We start from the raw sequence: 24,709 nt of genomic DNA on the forward strand, positions 1-24,709 counted from the left end.
ACTGATGCCCTAAATGATCCAATGGTAATTGATGCCCTAATTAACACAGAGACATGCGATGCCCTAAATGATCCAATGATGATAGATGCCCTAATTGATACAATAGTATGTGATGCCCTAAATTGATATAGTGGTATTTGTTGGTAATTGTCATTTGATTTTGATATAGTGGTATTTGTGAACTAACCTGTGTGTTTGCAGAAACAACCCTTGATTGATTTGGGTTTCAAATTCCATGGTATGTAGATTTTAATTTCCATAGTAAATTTATCAATGGTGTTTTTCAGATGTTAGGTGTTTTCCGTTTAAGTAATTGTAACTGTTAAATCTCATTCACATGAATAAATCTCATTCACATGAACATAACTGCTATAACTGTCTTCCTATGAAAATGAAGTAATAACTGTATTTCTTTGATATATTAGTTGTTAATTAAGACCTAGAAAAAGTGGATGTTACATATGGTATCAGAGTGCTGAGTTCAGCATTGAAACCTTGAGTCCAACACTGTTTTGAGAAAACTAAGAATGTATTGTTGAAAAGATTTGTTTTACATAATTGGATATTACAATCAAACTAGAAAAACACACCGAAAAATCATCCAAGAAAGCCAAAAAGGGCTGAGATGATAGTGTGGTGCATATGAAATGGACAAATAGATACACTGCAATATCATAAAGATGAAATAGAACTAAGAAATAACATGATTGGCAAGTTGAGAGATGTTGATTGGGCTGTTCATCTGCCCATTTAAATCCTCGGCCAAAGTAGTTTAAAGGCGTGTTTGTCATCTTTTGATCACAAGATTGTTGGTGGTGCTAGTTGATAAGGCAAGACCCACCTATTATTGAGCGGACATTCTAAACACCAGTATGCTCAGGTGGTAGGCCCAAAATGGTAGATGTGCCTTATCCCAGGAGGGAGGGCCACTCTCAGTAGAAAATGAGAAGATTAAACTGGGTCCAAATGCCGAGGCTTGCACAATACAAACCAGCTACTATAACTTTGAAGAGATGTTATCTAAACCCTGATGGTGACTAAATATTTCTTTTTAGTTGATTGATCCTAGCATTTATTTTATGCAATTATATTCATGTTCATATGAAATGGTAGTAATATTTTGTTATCTATTTTGAACTTGAACTGAAGGAAAAACAAAATTGTGAACCATGATTTTGAATAATAAACCTTTATAATGTTGATTAAACGACAAGGACATTTTGTGCTCCAGTATGGAGTAAACACACTTGCATACTTGAAACTATCAATGCTTATTTATAGATGTAAACTTTTGTTTGACTTGAGTTTTCCTTGAAACATTACATTGATAAGATGGGCATGAAAGCCTAGGTCACACAAATGGAAAAGATAAACTTCCAAATATTTACAGGCGAATGATGAGTTACTCGATAAGAACCTTATGTAAATTTGTTTTTAATGCTTATGGAAATAAAAAGACATACTGAGCTATTTTTATTGTTTAGAGATGAAGTATATTTCTATCATGGGATGATTATTCTGATGAAATGTTACTGTGATAAGATGGGCATGAAGGCTAAGGTTTCATAAATGGAAAACATGGATCTAATAACCTTTTTCAAGTGACTTGTAAGTTTGCAAGGATGATCTACTCATTAACGAGTGTCATATGCCAAATGGTATGTATAAGTGACTTAAATTATGATCTAGAACTTGCTAGTTGAAGAATTCCAATTTTGAATACTTATCTTACTCTCAATTATTGAACCTTAAAAAATTCTCTCATATGAAGATACCAATATGGGGATCGAACTAATGATATAGTAAGTGTCTACACAAGTATGACAGCAATATGAAATAGAATATCCTACAACATGATCAACTCAAGTGATGTTGAGGTGACCACAAGTACCGTAAAGTGAAATCAGGTAAGTGTGTGTTTAATTTTATAATATCATGCAAGCATCTTTCTAGAAGTATTGAAGTAAAAATAGACCTTGATTTTTGGTCATGACTTAGATTTGACTCAAATTTTAAAGGAAATGATATCGAGATGCTATATATATACATCTTGTATTTGGAATATTCTTTTAGTGTCTGATTTGCACAGATCATCGAGGACAATGAAACATAGGGGAATGGTACGTTACATTCCAAATTTTGGCCAAATTTTAAATGTTCCTTTATAAAGTTTGTTACAATTTAAATGAAACACAAAAGGAATGGTATGTTACATCTCAATTTTTGACCTAATTTAAAATGTTCATATGGCCGTTGAGGTTCACATGAAGTCAGTTGACAGTTTAATTGGTTATAATACTGTGAAATGGTAAGATGGTTATGTTATAATTTCATGTGAAAATAACATGTTAGTTGATTATTTATCATGAATTGATAGAATTGAAAAGGAGGTTAGCCGTTATGATTATTTATAATTAAATAACTTGATTGGTAATATGATTTAATTGTGGAGAATTTCCATGTGGGAAGCACGTCGAGGGGGTGGAAGCATTGTCAGAAAATAATTAGGCACAGGAGCATCACCATCACTGGGCAAATGGGTTGAGGACCTAGCAACTTGAACATCAAGATACAATCGATGAAACCGCATGAGCTATTAAATGAATAATTTAAAACATAAAATAATTTAATTAAAATTAATTAATATAATACATACCTCCAAAGATTTTAAAACTAGTGTTGGAACCAAATTTAATAGACGGTGAATAGCTCTCTAATGTCTACCAAGGAATGGTACAATGAGCAGATAAACATTGAAAGAGCCGAACATAGGCCTTAGTAGGAGGATTATCATTTGATTGTCCCTAGTATTGATGAAGACTATAATTATGCCCAAGTTGGATGCAGATTGTAACAAACCATTTTAACTACGCTGAAAGTAAAGAAAATACTCTAAAATTATAACCAATTATCATAACGGAAAGACATGAAGTAATTTTAAAACAATACATCATATAGAAATGGAACTATTCCTAAAATTATTATACAAGCTATAAAATCAAATTTAAATAACAACTATATCCATTTCATATGAAAGACAACTAATTTAACTTCCATAACTGACTTCTATGGTTGCTTTTGAAAGGAACAAATCGATTTAACCATTTTTACATCTATACATTTCAAAGTGAAACAAAAGTATGTACAAGTAAAAGATTTAGAATTCATACATGAACTCAAATAACTGTTGGTGTGTTGTGCAAGCCTCGGCATTTGGTGAAGAGGAGAAGGATTGACATAGGTTTAACCTCTATGGGACACCATAGTCCTACCATCCTAAGCATACCGGTGTTAAGAGTATCGGCTACGCAGCAGACAAGGTTGAGGAATTCCTCTGTCAACCTTCCCTCTGTTAGCTAGCACTCCCAACCTCTAGCAATCATTTGTGGCAAGCATGCCTTTAATCTACCTAAGCCAAGGATTTAGGTGGGCATTGAACAACATGATCACCACTGCTCGACTTGACAACCAATTATATCTTGGACAACCATGAGCCACCTTGGACTTAAGCAATTTCTTTCTTTAAATGTTCATATAATAAAGACATTGAATAATAGTTTATCTTTCTTGCAGGAATATCTCTTCTCTTCACCCATTTACATTTGGCTCTACCGGCCTTGGGTGCATCCTAGTAGACTATTGGTAATCATGAGATTCTTATCAATCATATTTGTTTGTGACTGCCATTCTGAATTTAACCACAACTAGTATATATCAAGTACTAGAGAAATCAGAAGATACTTCAAGCCAAAGACATAGTAGACATCACACAACATTAAAATATTATGCATTAACATTTGTTGAGCATTCCTTTCCAAGGGAATTATAGCAATTTCATCCATAAGGGTATACACCCGATGTACATAGATAGGGACTTGTCATACATTAAAGAAAAGAGAACGGAGCCAATGCTTCTTAGATACGCAATCGAGCTTATGATCATGATACTACTTCATTGGGAAATGATGAATATAAAAAGAGAAATTTGTGCATTGAAAAGACATAGCATGAAACAAGAATAGCTTGTGAATGTTTCATGACCTAAGAAAAGAAAACAATGCAATCACTAACGTGATTCCTTGGCAACCACTCTACACGCTATGGCTTCCACCCGTGCGGCTCGGTACTGCAGATTTAGTGTGGCATTACGCTCCAAAATACAGGCGAAAAGGTTAGAGGATACTTGCTTTAGAGAGAAATCGTATACAAGAATGAGACAAAACATGAGAATGATCATTCATCCACGGGGACGGGAGATATAACCTCCCGCTTCCGGCTACAAGAAGGAGCTCAATATCAGTTACAAGAACTCTATAATTCAAATTTAAAATCTGATGCCAATAAGGTGGCAACGCTCATCATTTTGGAGTCATAATAAAGCATAAAGATTATATTTTTCTCCATGGTTTAAAACAAATATATATATATATATGCCATCATGATATTGAATTCTACCTATAATTGTGCCTACATATACATATATCTATACGTGTGTGTAATTTTGAGAGTACGTATAATTTCTTCTTATCATTATACTCTCTCTAGATATGCATGCATACACACACACACAAACACACATAAGTGCAATTCATAGATATTATCAGAGTATCATGGTGGCATCATATATATATATAGTTTATAATGTCGATCACTTCCACAGTCTCAAAATAAGAGAGAGGTAATAGTTCTTTTCATGAATATTAAATGTTTAATATTTCTCTTGCGATAAAAATTGACCAAGTAGCTCATGACTGTCCAAGGTATACTCCATTGTCTAGCCATTAAACCCTTCATCAAGGTAGTTAGAGCCCATATCTGATGGTCTGACGATGGACTAAATTGGTGCCCCATTCCTTGAATCCCGTTTAGCAATGATTTGCCCCTTCGTCTGCTCCTACAACCAAAAATGCATATTCCACAATAATAACGTGTTCCTCCATTGATATATCAAGAAAATAAAATAACTGAATACTGACACAACAACTAACCATCACTAACCTTTATCTTAAAATATTAGCATTCATTTTTTGTTGAAATAACAATAATAAACTACCAAGTCATTTACACATGAATCAATTCACTTAATCATAACTTCCATTTCACAAGATCATGATATCCAAGAGTATCTAACTAACAATTACAACGGCTATAATATTATTTTAAAAAATCAAAATTTTGGGATGTAACAAAAACTCATGGGAGTTTCAAGATGCTCATACCATATAAGGAAATATCTCATTATATACTGCATATACATTAGGGGATTAAGCTTGAAAGACAGCTTTGTAAGATTGGATGACATTGCAAATTAGAAACAATACCATCAAGTGGTCAGAGATTTATTTCAATCCAGTACTACAGGTTATAAATACATTTGAATAGGACAAACGCTCCATCTACGGATTGGTGTATTAGAGTCACTGCAGATTTTCATAGTCCATTATCCCCATATTACTATGGTCTTATTGGGCAAAACATCGCTATCACAATTTGGTGCTCAAAGAAATTACAGATTAAATAGGACTGTGAATCCTCAATTGACAGTTCAGAGATAATAAATACATATGAGATAGTAAGGGGTATTGATATTGGTCAATCAACTTATCATTGATTTAATATTATCAGTTACATAGACCAATAGTGGTGTCAAACGTGGATCTCATCATAAGGATAAAGAATTTGAGTCAACGGCCCCAAATTCAAAGATAAGATCAGTGGAGAACTTAAAAGTGGTATCAGAGTGTGGTCCTGCCATCCTGCAGGGTAAAAGATAAAACAGGGACATCGCATACACAATCATCAGACAATAGTAAGCGGCTAAACAAGACCTAACAATAGATATCATTCATTTTACCATCATAAATGTGTAGGGAGATCAAAGAAGTCCAACGCACATGCAGTGATACATATGACAATAGAGGATCAATCAATGATAAAGGAGCATACAGCGATAATACATTTGAAACAGGTGAATACAGCGAGGTGAATTAAAGATAAGTGCATCAATGTATGAACAGTGGTTTGTTTATGAACAGTGATTTGGTTAAGAAATTGAGAAACTTAAATAAATGCTTGTTTGTACAAAGAACACATTGTCCTAATCATGACATGCCAGCAAATCCCAAACCACTTAATTGGCACAGCTAATCCCTCATAGCATATTAGCTTAAGATAAGAACCATCTTTTAATGAAACTGATGTTAAGATTGTAGCTATAGTCGGATTGATTTAATTGTACGATAAAATGTTGATATATATATCATATATATAATATTATAAATATATACTATATTTTATATATATATATATATATATGATATATTACACATATATATTATATATAATTCATATGTTATATTGTGGTTTATATTGTTAATACATATTAACTAATAATGATTAATCATAGAGACATGTCTCCTATTCTAATATTTATAAAAGATTGGGATTGCATTTAGAATATATATATAACAATGGCAATATAATTACATTTGCAGAAACCGATCCATGTTACTTAAAATGGTATCAGAGCCAAACTGCAAATGTAATGAAAGATTGATTAATAGAATAGGTTATATAATGTGCATAGCACACATGAATGTAGAGGATGGTTGTATTCAGATTGTGTTGGACACTAGATGATAGTGCAGAAATGAAGGAGATCAGACTGGAAGCACAGAAAAAATCAGGGAATAAAACAACCACCATAAAACGCACACTATAAATAGGGACTGGTATCAATCGGAAAGGAGACTTCGAGGGTGTGAGCATTGGATACTAAAAAGCCCATAAGGAATATAAGGAAAAACAAAGGTTGATTAGGAGATCTTATTTTGGCATTGAATGGACACTTTATTAGTGTGAAGCATTGATGCATAGGCCCAATTCTCTGGAGTAGAAAGGGCGATAAACTAATGGGGACATATAAGCAGCACAAAATAGATGATGGGGAAACAAATAAAAAGGAAGGGGGTTAGCTAGTGATCACAGGAAGTATGAACCCTCTAGCATGAGCCAATTAGAGAAAAGGGAAAGTGCAGACAGGGCCCATAACACTAAAAATGAGTCGCATGCCATGTGAGCATAAAGGGTGCCACCATAATGGGAGAAGTAAGAAAAGATAATGAAATATATACTATACAAGGAGGATATCACACATATCGAAGAATGCAGAAGATAGAATACTTATCACAAGGAAGACATACACTTTGTCAAAAAGGAAATATAGATTTAGGACTTACGACAATGAAGACATGGAATCGCATTAGAATCGTTCAATCTATAATCCATGTGGAATAACCATAGACAGAAAGGAATAGACACATCAGGAAGAATTTCAGTCAAAATCAAAATATAGTTAGCATACAAATTGTGTTGCAAGACTCATATTGAGATCCATCATTCAGTCATCCACGCTATTGAAGAGGCTGTCATCAAACCATCTAAACAGTCCACATAAGGAAAGGATTGGCTCCTTTGGAGAGAAATACCAACCACAAAGTATGTAATAACTATCTTACAAGGAGATAAATGGACAGAGGGATCTGACTCAACAGAAGAAGGAAATTAGGAAAATGAATCCCGACCAGCATCCAATTCTGAGTGTCTTATATGTCACTAGTTAAGAACATCTGCAACAATGGATGGGTAGCATAATGTGCCTAACTTAGCAAACAATTAAAAAATGGTTGGATGAGGACATCGAAGACCAAAAGCATTAAGGGATCTCTTTACAAAGAAAATAAGGATGATAGTCATAAATAAAAGGGAGCATCTGATAATAGAACTAGAAATAGACTAAAACACATAATTTACAATACTGCAGAGGTTAGAACCTGTACTCGTTGACCTATCCTTTAAAGGTCGTGTATAATACCTTACTGAAGTAAGCACAAGCAATTTCAAAAGGTGTCTGCACAAGAAGAATAATCACGACAATATAAGGAAGGTGGACCCTCGCTAGTGTTCAAAGCATCAGGTGCCCCCACACCCAATAAGAGCAAGGAGTTAAAGAGCAAAAAAAATACACACAGAAATTGGATACACTGCCAAGTAGTTGGAGAGAATAAGGAACTGTGATAACAAACACTGAAGGAGATTATCTAAAAACATCTCGGTATTAAAGAGATATCATGTTAAGACATTTAATGCACCAATCATGACTTGATATAAAGTTTTCATATTATTTGTGTGAGTGATTATTTATATAAGTTGCTTACATTAATGAATTTATGGTCCACAAAGTATGTACTATCTTACAAGGAGATAAATGGACAGAGGGATCTGACTCAGCAGAAGGAGAAGGAAATTAGGAAGATGAATCCCAACCAGCATCCAATTCTGACCGTCTTATACGTCACCAGTTAAGAACATCTGCTACAATCAATGGGGAGCATATTGTGCCTAACTTAGCAAACAATTAAAAAACAGTTGGATGAGACATCGAAGACCAAAAGCATTAAGGGATCTCTTTACAAAGAAAATAAGGATGATAGTCATAAATAAAAGAGAGCATCCAATAATAGAACTGGAAATAGACTGAAACACATAATGTACATTACTGCAGAGGTTAGAACCCATACTCGTCAACCTATCCTTTAAAGGTCATGTATAATACCTTACAGAAGTAAACACAAGCAATTTCAAAAGGTGCCTGCAAAAGAAGAATAATCACAACAATATAAGGAAGGTGGGCCCTCGCTAGTCTTCAAAGCATCAGGTCCCCACACACCCAATAAGAGTAAGGGGTTAAAGAGAAAACAAAATATGTATAGAAATTGGATACACTGCCAAGTAGTTGGAGAGAACAAGGAACTGTGATAACAAACGCTGAAGGAGATTATCTAAAAACATCTTGGTATTAAAGAGATATCATGTTAAGAAATTTAATGCACCAATCAGTTTGAGGTAAGTATCAATGACTTGCACAAATAATTATCATATTATTTGTGCGAGAGATTTATTAATATAAGTTGTTTACATTAATAAATTTATGGTGAGTATTTGAATATATATATATATATTTTCCAAATAAATTTCTTATGCATATAAGTGAAATTGATCACTTCAGATTTGATGTGGCATTAATAAGAAAAATAATATGTTGGAAAATATAGATTATAGTATATATAATATAAGATGGAACATATACTTATATGTTTAAAGTATCTATATTATTGGAATGAGCTTATAGAATTATGCATATCTATTTATTGAGCAAATTATTATGTCTCTTATTTTTATTATATTTTCAATAAGGTGTGCCTTTGATCTTTTCTTCCGAGTATAATTTTGCAGGAAGAGGGAGATTAATATTCAGAGGGAGCTTGTCATTTCATTAGAAGCAGCCTTGAAAGAAAAGGAGCGGATAGATGATATGATTTAGTGAGCCTTCGGTGATCTTGATCATATTGATTCAAAGGGAGTAAACCATGATGGATTCTCCAGTGATTAATAAATTGTAGCAATCAAGAGGACCATGATTCATGGATTTATCAACATATGATATTCACCAATGATATAATTTTGAAATGCGTAGATTACAAGATATGTGTAACATAGGTTTAATCAAAAGATCAAACAAATACCTTTGCATGAACAAAGGAAATTTCAGTTGTTGTGAGACATTAATGAAGCTTTTAGGAATTCATTTAAACCATCTATGAGTTTCTCTTTGATGAATGAAACTCGACATATGAGTTGTAGATTCATACATGTGGCACCCTCATACTCAATCAAGATATTGGTGTATTGCGGACAAGTTTGAGAAAATGGAAGGACATGTTGGCTTCTGTTGTTAAACTAAATGAATGTTTGGACCCTAAATGGACGAAAAGAGCAAGTTGGAACTTAGAATGGAGTTGTCATATTTGATACAAAATTGTTCAACAATATAAGAATGAGTGGAAATTTTACATTGTGGGGGGATTAATAGTCAATGTTCCATTCCACTTGAACCTTATTTAGAGGGGAGATGTTTCATTCTCAAATAATCTAAGACAATTTTTGAATCTTCATGCACTGATAAGTATTCTTATCTTTTACATTTATCTACTCTTTGTAGTCTCTCTCTTATTTGTAATTCTATACATGCTATAAGGGTTATTTGCCTTGATCTTTTCCTTTGTATGTGAAGATGATCTTGCAGGAAAAGAAGAATGGTACACTAGACATATTGTGCAAAACACAATCTTATGACAGTAGTTTCAAAGAAGTTGTGATCTAAAATTCATTAGTCATCTAATGATAAGGTTGGATAAAATGAGGTTCTTGAAGCAAACATCCTTGATGATTGAGATTATGAGTATCCTTCTACATTAAGAGGGAGTATAACACTTCTTCGAAGGCAACGCAAGAGCATAGAAGATTGATACTCAGAGGGAATCTAGAAATACATGTGTGTGATAGCATGCTTTTGATGGACCTACTCTTGAGTGCATCATGAGGAAGTATTGACTTATCACTAGAAAACCAAAAGATTAATTTCAGATTCAGAGTGAGTTCGACGGGAATCCTTGGGTGAAGAGAGCTTCTGAGGAAGTAACTAGAGGACCTGACTTCCCAGGATCGATGTTCAGAGGGAGAATTTTTGAGGAGCAATCCTTCATAAATGATATCTTCTCTATGAGGAAAAGTTCTAAGTAAAATTTATTGTAATATGTTCTTCTCTATGAGATAAAATTGAGGTGAAAAACTTTGTACCACCCTCTGACTTGGTTTATGGTGGTTTTTACATATGATAGGTAATGAAAGGTGACGATCTTTCATTGACATATATAAACAGGAGGTAATGATTGTAAGGTGACAATCTTATAAATGGTAGACCTATTATCATGACAGACTGCATTAAGTTGTTGTCCCAGAGTGATGGAAGTCATGAAAACAAACATATCAACCAGAAGGAAACTATTGTAAGGTGACAACTTTATCAAGAGTCAATCTATCTCCTATCACCGAAATGTGTTGAAGCAAGTGTTATCATGATTCTTCGGGCCGGATTTTTCTGGACACCTTGATAACCAACTCATCATAGTTCTTCGGGCCAGATTTTGTCGGACACCTTGACAATCAACTCATGATGGTTCTTTGGGCCAAATTTTGCCAGACACCATGAAAATCAATCTATTATGGTTATTTGGGCCGGATCTTACCAAACACCATAACTTAAATCTATCATAGACCACACTTAAAGTGTTGTTTAAATCTTGTATTATAATTACTTTAATTCTCTCTTTGCTAAAGAGGGAGTGTTGAGAAATTTAGCCTCTTAGTGAATTGAAGTAAATTCCATATGTAATATATGTTAATATGTGTGTTGATGGATTTATGTTGATATTCGTAAATAGGTCATTCCAAAAATATCCCTAACAAATCCTCCCTTGCTAAGAGGTAGTGCTAAGATTATAGCTACAGTTGAATTGATTTAATCGTAAGATACAATGTTGATATATATATCATATATATAATATTATAATATTATAAATATATATTATATTATATATAATATATTATACATATATATTATATATGATACATATGTTATATTGTGATTTATATTGTGAATCTATATTAACTAATAATGATTAATCATAGAGACATGTATCTTCGTGAGACATGTCTCCTACTCTTATATTTATAAGAGATTGGGATCTGCATTTGGAACATATCTATAACAATGGCAATATAATTACATTCACAGAAACCAATCCATGTTACTTAACTATTGAAAGGAAAGATAAAATTATCAATCAGCAATTTGTTAGTGAGGATTGGCTCCACACAAAAGACTAGAGAACAAGATTTGTTAAAATCTGAAGTGACAAAGATGTATATGTTAAGGCAAGCATGCTGCCAAAGTAAAGAATATTTATACGACAAATTCATATATGAACAATAAATCAAACTAGAGAAAGACAATAGAGAACATTCATGGTAGATGGAGGATAGAGTCTGACAGACAAGAAGATAAAAACGTCATATACCATTTGGAAAAGTGTCGGCAAAGAGTTGATTTTGGAGTCTAACAAGAAGAGAATAACCTCATATGCATTCTGGAAGAGTATTGACTAAGTGTTCTATGTTTACTAACCATAATAATGGGTATCAAGATATTGGAGTCCTTAGTCAAGATCATTATTGAATCAAGCATGGGCATAAATGGGAGTTAGCACGTAGACAAGGTGTATTGAGCAAGCACTCGTCTAAGTGTATCGATTGAGGATTAATATAATGGAAACTCAGACAATATGATCACTTATTTCTATATACAAATGGGTTGCAGAACTTCTGACACAATAAAAAAACCATACGGTGTATTCCATATCTGAATACCGTAGATGGAGTTTCCTTGTTATTTTATAGGACCTCTAATAGAAAGAATATCAGATTTATATCAGACTTTACTTACTTTGTATTGCTTGTATGCAGCAAGTGAGTACCTTCAAAATGCTCCTAAAGTGTTGTATCTGGAATGCTGATTGCTGAGAAGAATGTATTAATAAGATCTACAATGTTACTTTGTCGATCCTATGACTACAAGTATGTTATGTATTTCATATTGCCTTGTCCACTGATCAAAGCCAATATAAATAAGAATCAAGAGGTCACATAGGGTCATGACCCTTCGTGGTCATGACTATTGGTAGAGATTACAAACCGGCACTTAATTAAACACACTCCCAATAATATCTTCAGTAACATTTACCATATACCAAGAGCAATGTAATATTAAGCCTGATCCTTGATTGGCATTATATAGGAGAAACATTATCAATGTTAAAGCATCTGAAAAATTTGACAACAGTAATCAAGAGGAGTCTGATCTGAATCATGCAACAGAGATAAATGTGCATATCTAAATATACATATATATGCATATTGTCATATGCCTATGTATGTATGTTTTTGTTATCACGTAGCAATGAATTTGATTCAAATGCTTAGTATTACTTCGACTAATGCTAAACTTCAACACTCCCTCTAGCAAGGGAGAAGCAATAAAGAAACCAAATATTAGAATATCTAAAGATAACACATTATTTGACACTACCACTCTAGAAATAGAGACTCGTCAAATAATTTAAATAACCATGCTATGAACACTATCATAACATAAATTATGATCTCTACTTGTCCGAAATAATATCTCGAATAATCATAATGCATTTGTTATTCATGACTTCTAAAAGTTCAGACCAACAATCATAATAACAAGCCTATCATTTGTAAGATCGTCACCTTACAAAGATTACCTTCTAACTATATATGTCCATGAAAGATTGTTACCTTTCATTACATATCTGAAGCAACAATCAATGAAGCATAAACACATATGAATTGAAATTAAATTCAATGTTCAAAAATTACAATTTAATCATACCAAGTTTTTCCCTAAAGTATACCAACTTCACTTTAGCAAGAGGCTTGGTTAAAATATCAATTGTTTGTTCATTAGTACTGATGTATTCAAGTTCGATGATATCTCGATCTACCATATTTCTGATGTAGTGATAAGGAATTTCAACATGCTTGGACCGATTGTGAAACACTGGATTAGCTGAAAGCTTAATACAACTCTGGTTATCACAATGAATGATAGTAGGCTTCAAAGTTTCTCTAAACAGATCAAATAGAAGCTTTCATGGCCATACAGCTTCTCTGGCTCCTAAGGAAGAGGCTATGTATTCTGCTTCAGTAGAGCTTAATGCCACTGAGGACTATTTCTTGCTGAACCAAGAAATCATCTCGGATCCAAGATTGAAGCAACATCCTAAAGTACTCTTAGGCTTAGTAGAACTACTTGCCCAATCTGAATCTGAAAACCATGAAGATTTATCTCAACTTGATCATATCTGATTCCCATGCCAATAATTCCTCTTAGATATCTTGGGATATGTTTAGCTGCCATCACATGAATTTTCCTTGGAGTAACCATGAACTGACTCAAGGTGTTAGTAACATAACATATGTCAGGAGGAATATTCACTAAATAAATCAATAAACCAATGATCTGTCTGTAGAGAGTAGGATCAGCAGGTTCAGATTTATCCATGTCATACTTCAATTTATGTAGATTAAGTTCCATAGGAGTAGAAGTTGGTCTGCAGTCTATCATTCCAAACTTTATTAGAATATCAATAGTATATTTTCCTTGGTTTAGAAAGATGTAGTTTCCCTTTTGCCAAACTTCCAGTCCAAGGAAGTAGTGAAGAAGACCTAAGTCTTTCATTTCAAATTCAGCTATCAATTCTTGTCTGCATTTGCTTATTAGATGTTCTTCACCTGTAATTAATAAATCATCAACATATAACACAAGAATAATCATGTCATTTCCATCTATTTTGAAATATAGAATAAGGTTAGCTTCATTTTAGAATACCCTAATTTTGTATGATAATTGTCTATTCTTTCATACCATGCTCGGGGAGCTTGTTTGAGCCCATATAGTGCTTTCTTTAACTTACATGAGTATTATTGTTCTAGGTAATAAACCCTTCTGATTGCTCAATGTATACTTCTTCTTCAATTTCACCATTTAAAAAAGTTGTTTTAACATCCATTTGATAGACTTTCCATCCTTTAAATGTTGTAGTGACCAAGATGGTTCTGACTGATGTATACCTAGCAACTGGAGCAAAAGTTTCCTCATAATCGATACCTTCCTTCTATGAAAAACCTCATGCTACGAATCTTGACTTGTATTTCTCAATGCTGTCATCAGGTGCATGCTTGATTTTGTACAGCCATTTGGAAGAAACTACTGATTTGTTTTTAGGTTGGGGTACAACGTCCCATACATCATATTTTAATATTGAATTGTATTCTTCAATCATAGCTTCTTTCCAAAGTTGACTTGATAAGGCTTCTTTAGTGCTAGAAGGTTCTGATTTGATAAGTTTTGTTACTAATGCAACATAACAAGACTAAGTTCTTGTTTTCTTGCTTTCTTTTAATACTTCATCAGGTTCAACATGATTTTCTTCTATGAATTTTCTGGCCCAAAGTGGTCTCTTTTTATTGTTATTATTTCAACATCATCTGAAGTAGGTACAAGGGATGAAGTATTATTCTCCCTCTCATTGTCTCCAGGATGATCTTCATTTGTTTCGGTTGTAGATTCTGTGAATAGCTCATTATTATTTTTAGAAAGTTTGAAGGCAATGTCTTCTTCAAATTTAAAATCCCTGCTGATCTCAATTGTTTTCTGACCTACGGACATCAATTTTGAATGTAAACAGCAGTGTTAGATGCTTCAGCCCAGAATGAAGTATGAAGGTTTTGATCATGCATCATGGCTTTGGCTGATTTGACAATTGATCTATTCTTACGTTCTACAACTCCATTTTGTTGAGGATTATAAGGTACATAAAACTCCCTCTTAATCCCAACAGTAATGCAAAAATAATTAAAAATTTCAGAGATGTATTCTCCTCCATTATCTGATCTTAAAATTTTAATTTTCTTTCCTCACTGATTTTCTACTAGAGATTTGAATTCTTTGAATTTTGAGAGTACTTCACTAGATTCCTTTTGTTTCAAGCAATAGGTCCAAGTTCTCCTGGAATAATCATCAACAAAGATTACATAATAGAGGCACCCATTTAGAGAAGGTACGGACATAGGACCACATAGGTCAGAATGAATGAGTTCAAGTATTTCTTTTGATTTATGAACACTTTGAGAAAGGATTTCTTGACATTTTTACCTAGGGCACAGCCTTTGCAAACACCTAAGTCATCTGATTTTAGATTAGGTTACCCTTTGACAATTTTCCCTATATATGACAATGCTTGGAAATGTAGGTAACCTAATCTCCTATGTCAGATTTCTGAAGACTCTGATATTTCATGACTTAGTACAAAATTTTGTTGATTACAAAGTTTATATAGACTCCCATCTCTAAATCCAATAGTGATAGCTTTCTTGATGTTAACATTTTTAGGCCAAGACAGAACTTTGTCTTCTTGAAAAGCAATTTTGTATCCTTGATCAGAAAGGCTAGATATAGAGACTAGATTTCTTTTAATTCCAAGTACATATAAAACATTGTTAAGTTGAAGGGTAATGCCTGAATTTAGATGAATGGAATAAGACCCAATACCTTTAATTGGATGAGTGGAGTTATCCCCAATGGTTACTTCTTCTGAGTTGCTTTCTAAGAAGTTTTTGAATTTGTCTCTAAAACCTATTATATGTCGAGATGCTCCACTATCTATGATCTAAGTGTTTTTGTTTGAGTTTAACTCATTGAAGAGTGCTAGATAAAATGCATGATTTTCTTCTACTTCCTCCTTTTCTTCTTTTATTTTTTGCTACTGCAGCTTGAATTTTTTTCCGTACAGGACAGACATTATGAGAGTGACCAATTTTGTAGCATTTAAAACTTCTCACTTTTGACCAATCTCTTTTCTTATAAGGTTTGTTGGATTCTCTCCTATTTCAATTGAATTTTCCTTTCCTGTTGGAGCTTACTTGAAGTGCATGAATGTCTCCCTCTTGATTTAAGCTTATCCCCTTTTAGACTAATCTTGATTCCTCTTGAGTGCATTCATTCTTGAGTAATTCAAATTTAAGAAGCAAAGGTCGAGAGCTTAGTCCTCGAAGAAAAGTTTCCCAATATAGATTAAGTCCCCTTAGCGCAATCATGGTAAGTTCTTTATCATCAACTTAACTTCCAATTGTAGCAAGTTGATATTTCAGTTCAGAGATTCTTAGAAAATAGGAAGTGATAGTTTCTCCATTATTCATTTTTATGTCTAATAAATCCTGTTTTAATGTCAGCAACCTGCTAGTATTATTTATTTCAAAGGTGTTCTTGAGGTGGAGAACATTTCAAATGTTGTAGAAAGGCTAGAAATAGACAGGAGAATATGATCCTTAAAGAAGTCTATAATTATTTTCATGGCTTTATTGTTGTGCCTTTTCCACATTGTTTTGTCTGGATCATTTTCCAGAATAGTTTTATTTAATTCTACATACTCTTCTAATTCCATTTCTCTCAGGATTATCATGACACGAATTTTCCATGAAGAGAAATTTAATGCCCCCTCCAATCTATCCTCTAACCTCACACGGTTAACCATTTTGATTTTTAAAAGAAAAGAAAATTCAAAAATAGTGAAGTCTGAATTATATATATATATATACTTAATTTGTATTGCTTGTATGCAGCAGGTGAATACCTTCAAAATGCTCCTAAATTGCTGTGTCTGGAATGCTGAATGCTGAGAAGAATGTATTAATAATCTGCAATGTTACTTTGTCAATTCTGGAAGTATGTTATGTATTTCATATATTAGAATCAAGAGGTCATGACCCTTCATGGTCATGACTGTTGGTAGAGATTACCAACCGGCACTTAATTAAACACACTCCCGATAATATGCTCAATAATATCTTGGGTAACATTTACCATATACCAAGAGAAATGTAATATGGTTCCCAATCCTTGATCGGCATTATATAGGAGAAACATTATCAATGTTAAAGCATTTGAAATACTTGATGATAGTAATCAAGAGGAGTCCAATCTGAATCATGTAATAGAGATAAATGTACATACATGTGCATATCTAAATATACATATATATGCATATTGTCATATGCCTATGTATGCATGTTTAGGTATGTACATCACCTTTGATACCACATAGCAATTATTTTGATTCAGATGCTTAGTATTACTTCGACTGATGCTAAACTTCAACACCTCGAAGCGTGAACAATATCTGCTATACATTACCATATCTCAACAAACTATAGTACCTGTATTATATCAATACCAACTATTATTAATTGTTGTCCAAGTCAGGATGATCATAAGTGATAGGAGCAGTTAAATATGCTAGAGGCTGTGAATATGAAAGAAAACCTAGTTGACATACATCTATACAGTTGTAATATTAAGGAATGTGATTTATCATTAAATTTGTTTATATGAATGATGAACAGCATTAAAGACAAAAATGAGATTCAAAATATGAAGAAAGATGTAATTCAGCAAAAGATTATTATCTACTTAATTATACAGGAGATACTTTGTGAAAGTGGGATTTGTCAGAAGTTAATGAAGGCAGTCTCAAGTAGGGACATTACAAGTTTGAGACCCAAAACTTGGAGGAAGCCATCAGAAAGGCAAGGAAGGTTGAACGAAATGCTTCGAAAGAAAGACCTAAAAATGTTTCAACCAAGACAGAACACAGGCATGAAGATTCAAGGAAGGACAAAAGAGTAAACAATTGTTATATATATAATCTGAGTTACCATGGTTCATCCCCCCCCCACCGGACCAGCAGAAGTTCAAACTGGATCAAAGTTCTGGTCCGGTTCAAACTCTGGTTCAGGCAGGGTGCTGTTTTTTGCCTGCAGGTTTGATTGGGTTCAAAACAAGTTCGAACCTGGGCAGATCAAGCCGAGAAAATCGAATCAAGTTCAACCTCGCCTGTTGGCTGGGCCCCATGGACAGCGAAAATCAGATCTTTTTTGCAAAATTCAATGCTATGTTGACATCCACAACTAATGTTGCTGCTGCTGCTGATCCCATTGGCCTTAGCTCAACTAATGCCCAAGATGAAGATGAATATTGAAGAACTTAGAAAATTAATAGATTTTTATTTCATTAGTTGAAAAATGAACGTGAAACAATGATACTTGAACTTGATGCTATGATTTATCTTTAATGTTTTGAATCTTTGATGTTGAACTATATGATGGTATGATCACTATGATTACAAGTTTATTGTGTTTTTGTTGTTTAAATGTGTTTATGTTACTGAGCTACATTCAAATTTTAACTCATGCTTCATAAATATATACATATATAATAATTTTTACATGTTTTTGTACTAACCAACCCAAACCCCTTTCCAAAATTTTGACAAACTTGTGAATCGATTCTCAAACTTGAACTTGGAACCAAACCTGAACCAATAACGTAGTATACAATGAAAAATGGAGTACAGAACATCAATGCCAAGAAAGAGATCAATTTATGTTTCAAATGTAAAGAACCATGGAAACACAATCATCGGTGCAAAAGAGGACAACTAAATAGGATAGAGGAATTGAATATAGAAACACCCAAAAGGAGATCAAGGGTTCTTAGTGAGTGCTGAGATCCAAGCCATTCTTAGTAAGTGTCAACCCAGATCAAGACATTCTTAGTGAAGGTAAAGATCAATGGTGTTCTGAGTGAGTTGCCAGGACATTGTTAGTGAGTGTAAAAACAGATCAAGACATTCTTAGTGAATGATAAGATCAAAGGCATTCTTAGTGAGTGCCAAGAACATTCTTACAAAGTGTCAAATCAGATCAAGACATTTTTAGTGAATATCAAGATCTAGGGCATTCTTAGTGAGTGCCAAGATAAAGGGCATTCTCAATGAGTGCCAAGAGACAAGGATATCCTAAGCGAGTATCAAGACTGAGGACATTTTGTGGAAGTGTCAAGACTGGATTAAGAGCATTCTTAGCAAGTGCTAAACTAAGAGGACATCGTTAGTGAATGTTGAAATTCCCAGAAAGCATTAATGTGGAAATTTTAGGTTTTTGATGGCTCATTCATTGAGGAAAGAAGCAAAATCAAACAAAAGAGAGTGCTATCATAAATCAAGAAGTTCTATATTTGAATTATTGTTGGTATTTTTGAGTATTAAGATCTTCAGCTTGATTTATAAATATATCACAATTCAAACCTCATGTTGAAAATACGATTTTAGGTTGATGAATCAGATATTGATTTTACACTAAATGTTCACTTTGCTTGAGGCAAGCAATTTCAGGGAGGGTGGGTTATGATCTCCCCTTCCCAGACAAGGATTTAATAAATAATAATTAATAAAATAATAAATATAATAATAGAGTAATGAAATAAAAATAATAATAACATTAATGAACAAATATATTAATCAATATATTATTGATATAAGTGCTTAATCAATATATTAATTGATATCATTAACAATAGATATAACATCAAAATGCTAATTAATATAATACATTAATTAATAATATATTATACTATTACATATTAAAAGATGAATAAATTAATATAATATAGTATTAAAATAAATTATATTATATAACTATAAAATATTATCACCAAATTATAGTTGATAATAAATTGCTCTCATTGAATATATAATATCAAGTTAACATATTATAATATAAATGTTGTAATTAATATTTTATATTATATAGAAAAACTCAATGAATTCAGTAAGCCGACAGCTTTAACACCTTTGGCAACCAAGGGCTGCAACTCTTTGAAGTCGCTACTCATCTTGTAAGAATACTATCATCTGCAGGGAGTTTAAAAAAGAGAGGAATAAAGAGGACATGCGGCGGCATACATACAATCCTATCTAATTGATTGATCTATACTGACAGAAAGAAATAGGCAGATGGTAGATTGAATTCAGAAAAAAGGATGAAATGGTCAGTGATACTCCTAAAGACATCAAGCAACAATTTCAGACAGGAACGATACCGTCCAATCAGACTGCTTTTACAGAATAATCAAGATTTTTCTAAAAGATGGCAGGACTAGCGTTGGAATCAAACTTAACAGATGATGAATAGCTCCCTGACATCTACCAAGGAATGGTCCGATGAACAGATAAACATTGAAGGAACCGAACATAGGCCGAAGTTGGAGGATATCATTTGATGGTCCCTGGTATTGCTGAAGACTATAATTATGCCCAGGTTGGATGCAAATTCATGGGAAAATTCAGAAGACTCGCACCATGTAAGGAAATATCTCATTCTATAGTGTATATCCATTAAGGGATTAATCTTGAACGACAGTTGTGTGAGGCTTCAACACATACATTGCAAATCAGAAACAATACCATCAAGCAGTAAGAAATTATTTCACTCCACTACTATTGGTTAAAAATACATATGAATGGGACAAATGCTCCATCCACAGATTAGTGTATTAGAGGCAACGCAAATTTTAGCAGTCCATTATCCCCATATTTATATAGTGCTATTGGCCAAAACAGCACGATCACAATTTGGCGCTCAAAGTAATTACAGATTAAATAGTGCTGGCAATTCTCTATTGTCAGTTCAGAGATTATAAATATATACGAGATAGTAAGGGGACATTGATATCGGTCAATCAACATATTATTGTTTCAATGTTATCAGTTGCATAAGCCAATAGTGGTATCAAACGTGGATTTCATCGAAAAGATAAAGAATTCAAGTCAATTGTCCCAAATTCTAAGATATGATCAGAGGGGGACATTACAGTAGTGCACCTCCAAAGAGCACTGGGGAGTTACTTAAACCCCTCTTGGTCTTGAGGATCAATCAGACAACCAAGGGGTTGCATTATAATCTTCATAAAGTTGCCCTTGGAGAGGAATCCATGGATTGGAACTGGGACCATCAAGCTAGTTCAAGTACGGTCCCATAATTTTGAGTCTATAGTTTTGGTAAAAGATTGAAGGACAGCAGTAAGAATGCCTACATATCAGCAGTGCCCCCTAAGTTCTAGCATCCCATGCCTCTTACTATATGTTGTCTTTGAATATTATTGAAAACAGAATGCAAAAATGGATCCATTGGTGATAGAATATATATGCAATATATCAAACTCTTTAACCTAAAACTAAAGTCAGGACAACTGAAATAATATTAGACTCTCATTATAGCGTTTCTCTTTTAGAAGAGCTTAAAAGCAACTAAGAATTAACACAATATCATTGTAAAAAGCTGTCATAAAAAGTATTTCTTATTTCCTCTTTGTGATTTATATTTATAAGATATGTCACAGTTTAAACTTTAAACTGACATTTGTGTGTAGAATAGGTCAATGGGTCCCAAATGCACGACTAATACAATAGTGAAGTAGTAGGACAAAAAGCACCCTCAACACAATAAAGCAAATAAAACAAAATAAAAAACAAGGGGAGGTAAACCTTAGATGGTAACCCTGAAAACAGAAACAAATAAATAGTGTGTGATAGGAGGACCCTTTAAAGAGGTGCATGACAATGAAGACCAAAATGAGAAAAATATTATCAGGTGTCTGTACTTCACCACACGTTGGAAGAGCCAACAACATTAACATCTATCGATATGGGAGTACCAAAACAGGATATGAGAATGCTAGGTTACCAAAGGGCGAGGTTGGACACTCCTAGGAGACAATCAGTTCCCCCTATAAACTCTCCTAACACCCAATGGCAAAGAACTGCTGGTGTCAGAGACGAATGACTTAAAGACATGTTGTGACTCTTGCAAGCAGATTATTTTATTTGCGAATGCTAAATGCTCTAGCAACCATCTTATAAAGAAGCTAAAGTGGTACTACAACAGACATTAGTCTAACACTCGAGTAAGTGAATAGGCTAACATTTATTGGAAATTAACAAGTGTAGATGTATAGTTAGTAACTTAGTAGTGCTGATAACTGATAAGTAATCTGTCTGAACAGCTTTACAATATAATGTATGTACTTGTAGTGTAGATATGCTTCTATAGAAAAAGCTCTATAACCCAAACAAGCTACATATTAATTTTTTAGCTCCATAATTTACTTCAGCATTAGCTCCTTTCCAATCAGACTAACAGACAAATTTCACAATCTGCTTTCCATGGCTAGCCCATCCATTCACCAGAGAAAAGAAGATTTATCCTTTTTAAAAATATGGAGTGAAAACAAAGAATATGCTTTGAGTTGGCAGTTACTACATACCTCATTTCATTCAGCTTTTAATTCATTCACAAATGATTTCGGTACCTCTGATTTACTACTTATACTTAGGTAACCGTCTCATTCACTCATTCCAAACTGAAAATAATTTTTCCCTCTCGTTTTGTTCCCTACTTTCAAGAGGATTTCTATTGGGACTAAGAATGACGTCTAACTTATTTATCTACTCAAAAACAATTCCAGCGGGATAGAAACACGCGTCCAGGATTTTAAGACATTTTTCCATTCAAGAACTACTAAAAAAGGGCCAGAAACTTCTGGAAACAATTACAAGAAGATGTGGGAAGGAACAAATATTTCCAGAGAATTCATAGTACTAGTTTTCAGTATAATTTCAAGGAATTTGAATCGTGCCAATTACAAAAATTTCTCTACAAGCTTCAACCCTTTCCAATTCCAGGTTCTTATTGTTTCCTTAAAAAGTGTAAAGGAAAGCTTTTGTTGTCTCCAATGTCAGAGGATGCAGGTGTTTCAAAAATCCCCATGCATTCATTTCTGAATCTTGGTACAACATGGCTTACCTGCCGTGGTCCTACCCGTGTAAGCCATACAGCAGTGATTTAACGATCTAATCACACTTTTCTAAGTCTAATGCCAAATTTGATTCTAAGTCACAGGTAGCTTCCAGAATTAAATAACATTAGAGGTTTCGCCTTTAAAATTTTGCCACTTTTGACTCTAAAATGTCTCCTCCTAAAGAGGAACTAATTACGGACCGATGAATTTCATCTTTATATAAAAAGAATTACAGAACAAAGTGGGGCAGAATTGATTGATTTCACTGCATTTGCAATGCTAGCAATCTGATGAAAGCCTAAAGAATACTTAGACAATCTATATAGGTCAAGTAAACTTACAATATTCAATAATATTCAAAAAGCCGTAACCTTAATCTGAAAAATCAAATTTATGAAGAAAGCCATGGTCCATAAACCTAGATGGCACCTCGGATGATGACACGAGCATTCAAACCAGAGGAGCCAGCCAACAATTGTATAGCGGTCGCCTGACAAGAACTACATGATGAAATCGAAGCCTTCTAAGAAGGAAAAGACCCAAACTGTTAGATGAAGCACCAATTAACCCTACTTCCTTCTACCGTGTCCCATGCAAAATGACATTAATCGTACATTTATCTACTGTTATAACCTAACTCAAGTGACATTACATCAAGAGAACCACCAAATAGTACAACCTGTTCTTTCAAAAACCAAACATCACAGAAACAATATTCACACTTAGATTCTACACAATGCATGAAATAACAACAAATATAGACTATTACCTGATTCTTCCAAAGATGGGGCTGCACGTCCGTTTCCATCATTTACACCGTCAATAGCTGAAATTGGCACAAGACTCTGCAAAGTATGTACTCTGGAGGAATCCTTCGAATACCCGCTTGACCAGCATGGTAAAGGATGTACAGACTTTCTGAGCTTCAAGGGAGGCCCGCTATACCTTATGAAGGCCAAAGCATGTCTTTGTGAAGCGGATACCCCTCCAATCCAAGATCCTGTTACAGGAGGGAGTGAATAGGAGCATGAGCAGACTGAGAATCTATACACCTTACGTGACAACATTTGGGAATCGTTACTATACGGAGTAGCTGTCTTCCCGTAAGGAAATGAAGCTATACTGGCAATGCTCAGATAGTGCTTGTAAGAACTCCTCGCAGTATTGCCGTATGACGAACCAGAAGATTGCAAATTCTATGCAGACCACAAGTTAGCCGGTATAACTCTCTATCATTAATTAACCTTTCAATGCACAAATTAATTCTTATTAGTTCCGGCAAAGATATTTAATCCAATTCTATTATTTAATTTGATCAGTTAATTAATCAATGTACTAGAGCAAATCATCATAGTTAACTATTAATTTTAATTTTTGATAATTTAAAATATATTTTTCATAATTTTTCATTGGTTGGGTAAGTTGGAAAAATTTTTTTTAATGGAAAATAATTAAAGATCGTAAGAATTA

The 24,709-nt window shown here is 33.7% G+C and overlaps 1 protein-coding gene across 2 annotated transcripts in view; it reads right to left on the reverse strand.

Annotated features, from left to right (window-relative positions):
* The window catches only part of LOC149561605 (putative glutamyl endopeptidase, chloroplastic), a 163,547-nt gene extending 139,071 nt beyond the window's left edge, over positions 1–24,476 (reverse strand). The window contains exon 1 of one of the 2 annotated variants that reach the window (XM_089825204.1): positions 24,009–24,476. In XM_089825204.1, coding sequence (XP_089681330.1) covers positions 24,009–24,306 — 298 coding nt within the window. In that variant the 5' untranslated portion in view covers positions 24,307–24,476. The remainder of the gene's footprint in view (positions 1–24,008) is intronic. The other variant, XM_089825202.1, reaches the window with a different exon arrangement.
* Positions 24,477–24,709: the final 233 nt, after the last annotated feature.

Source organism: Cupressus sempervirens, chromosome 4 (genome assembly GCF_028749045.1).
Source record: "Cupressus sempervirens isolate cs-2001-9-10 chromosome 4, ASM2874904v1, whole genome shotgun sequence".
Lineage (NCBI taxonomy): Eukaryota > Viridiplantae > Streptophyta > Pinopsida > Cupressales > Cupressaceae > Cupressus > Cupressus sempervirens.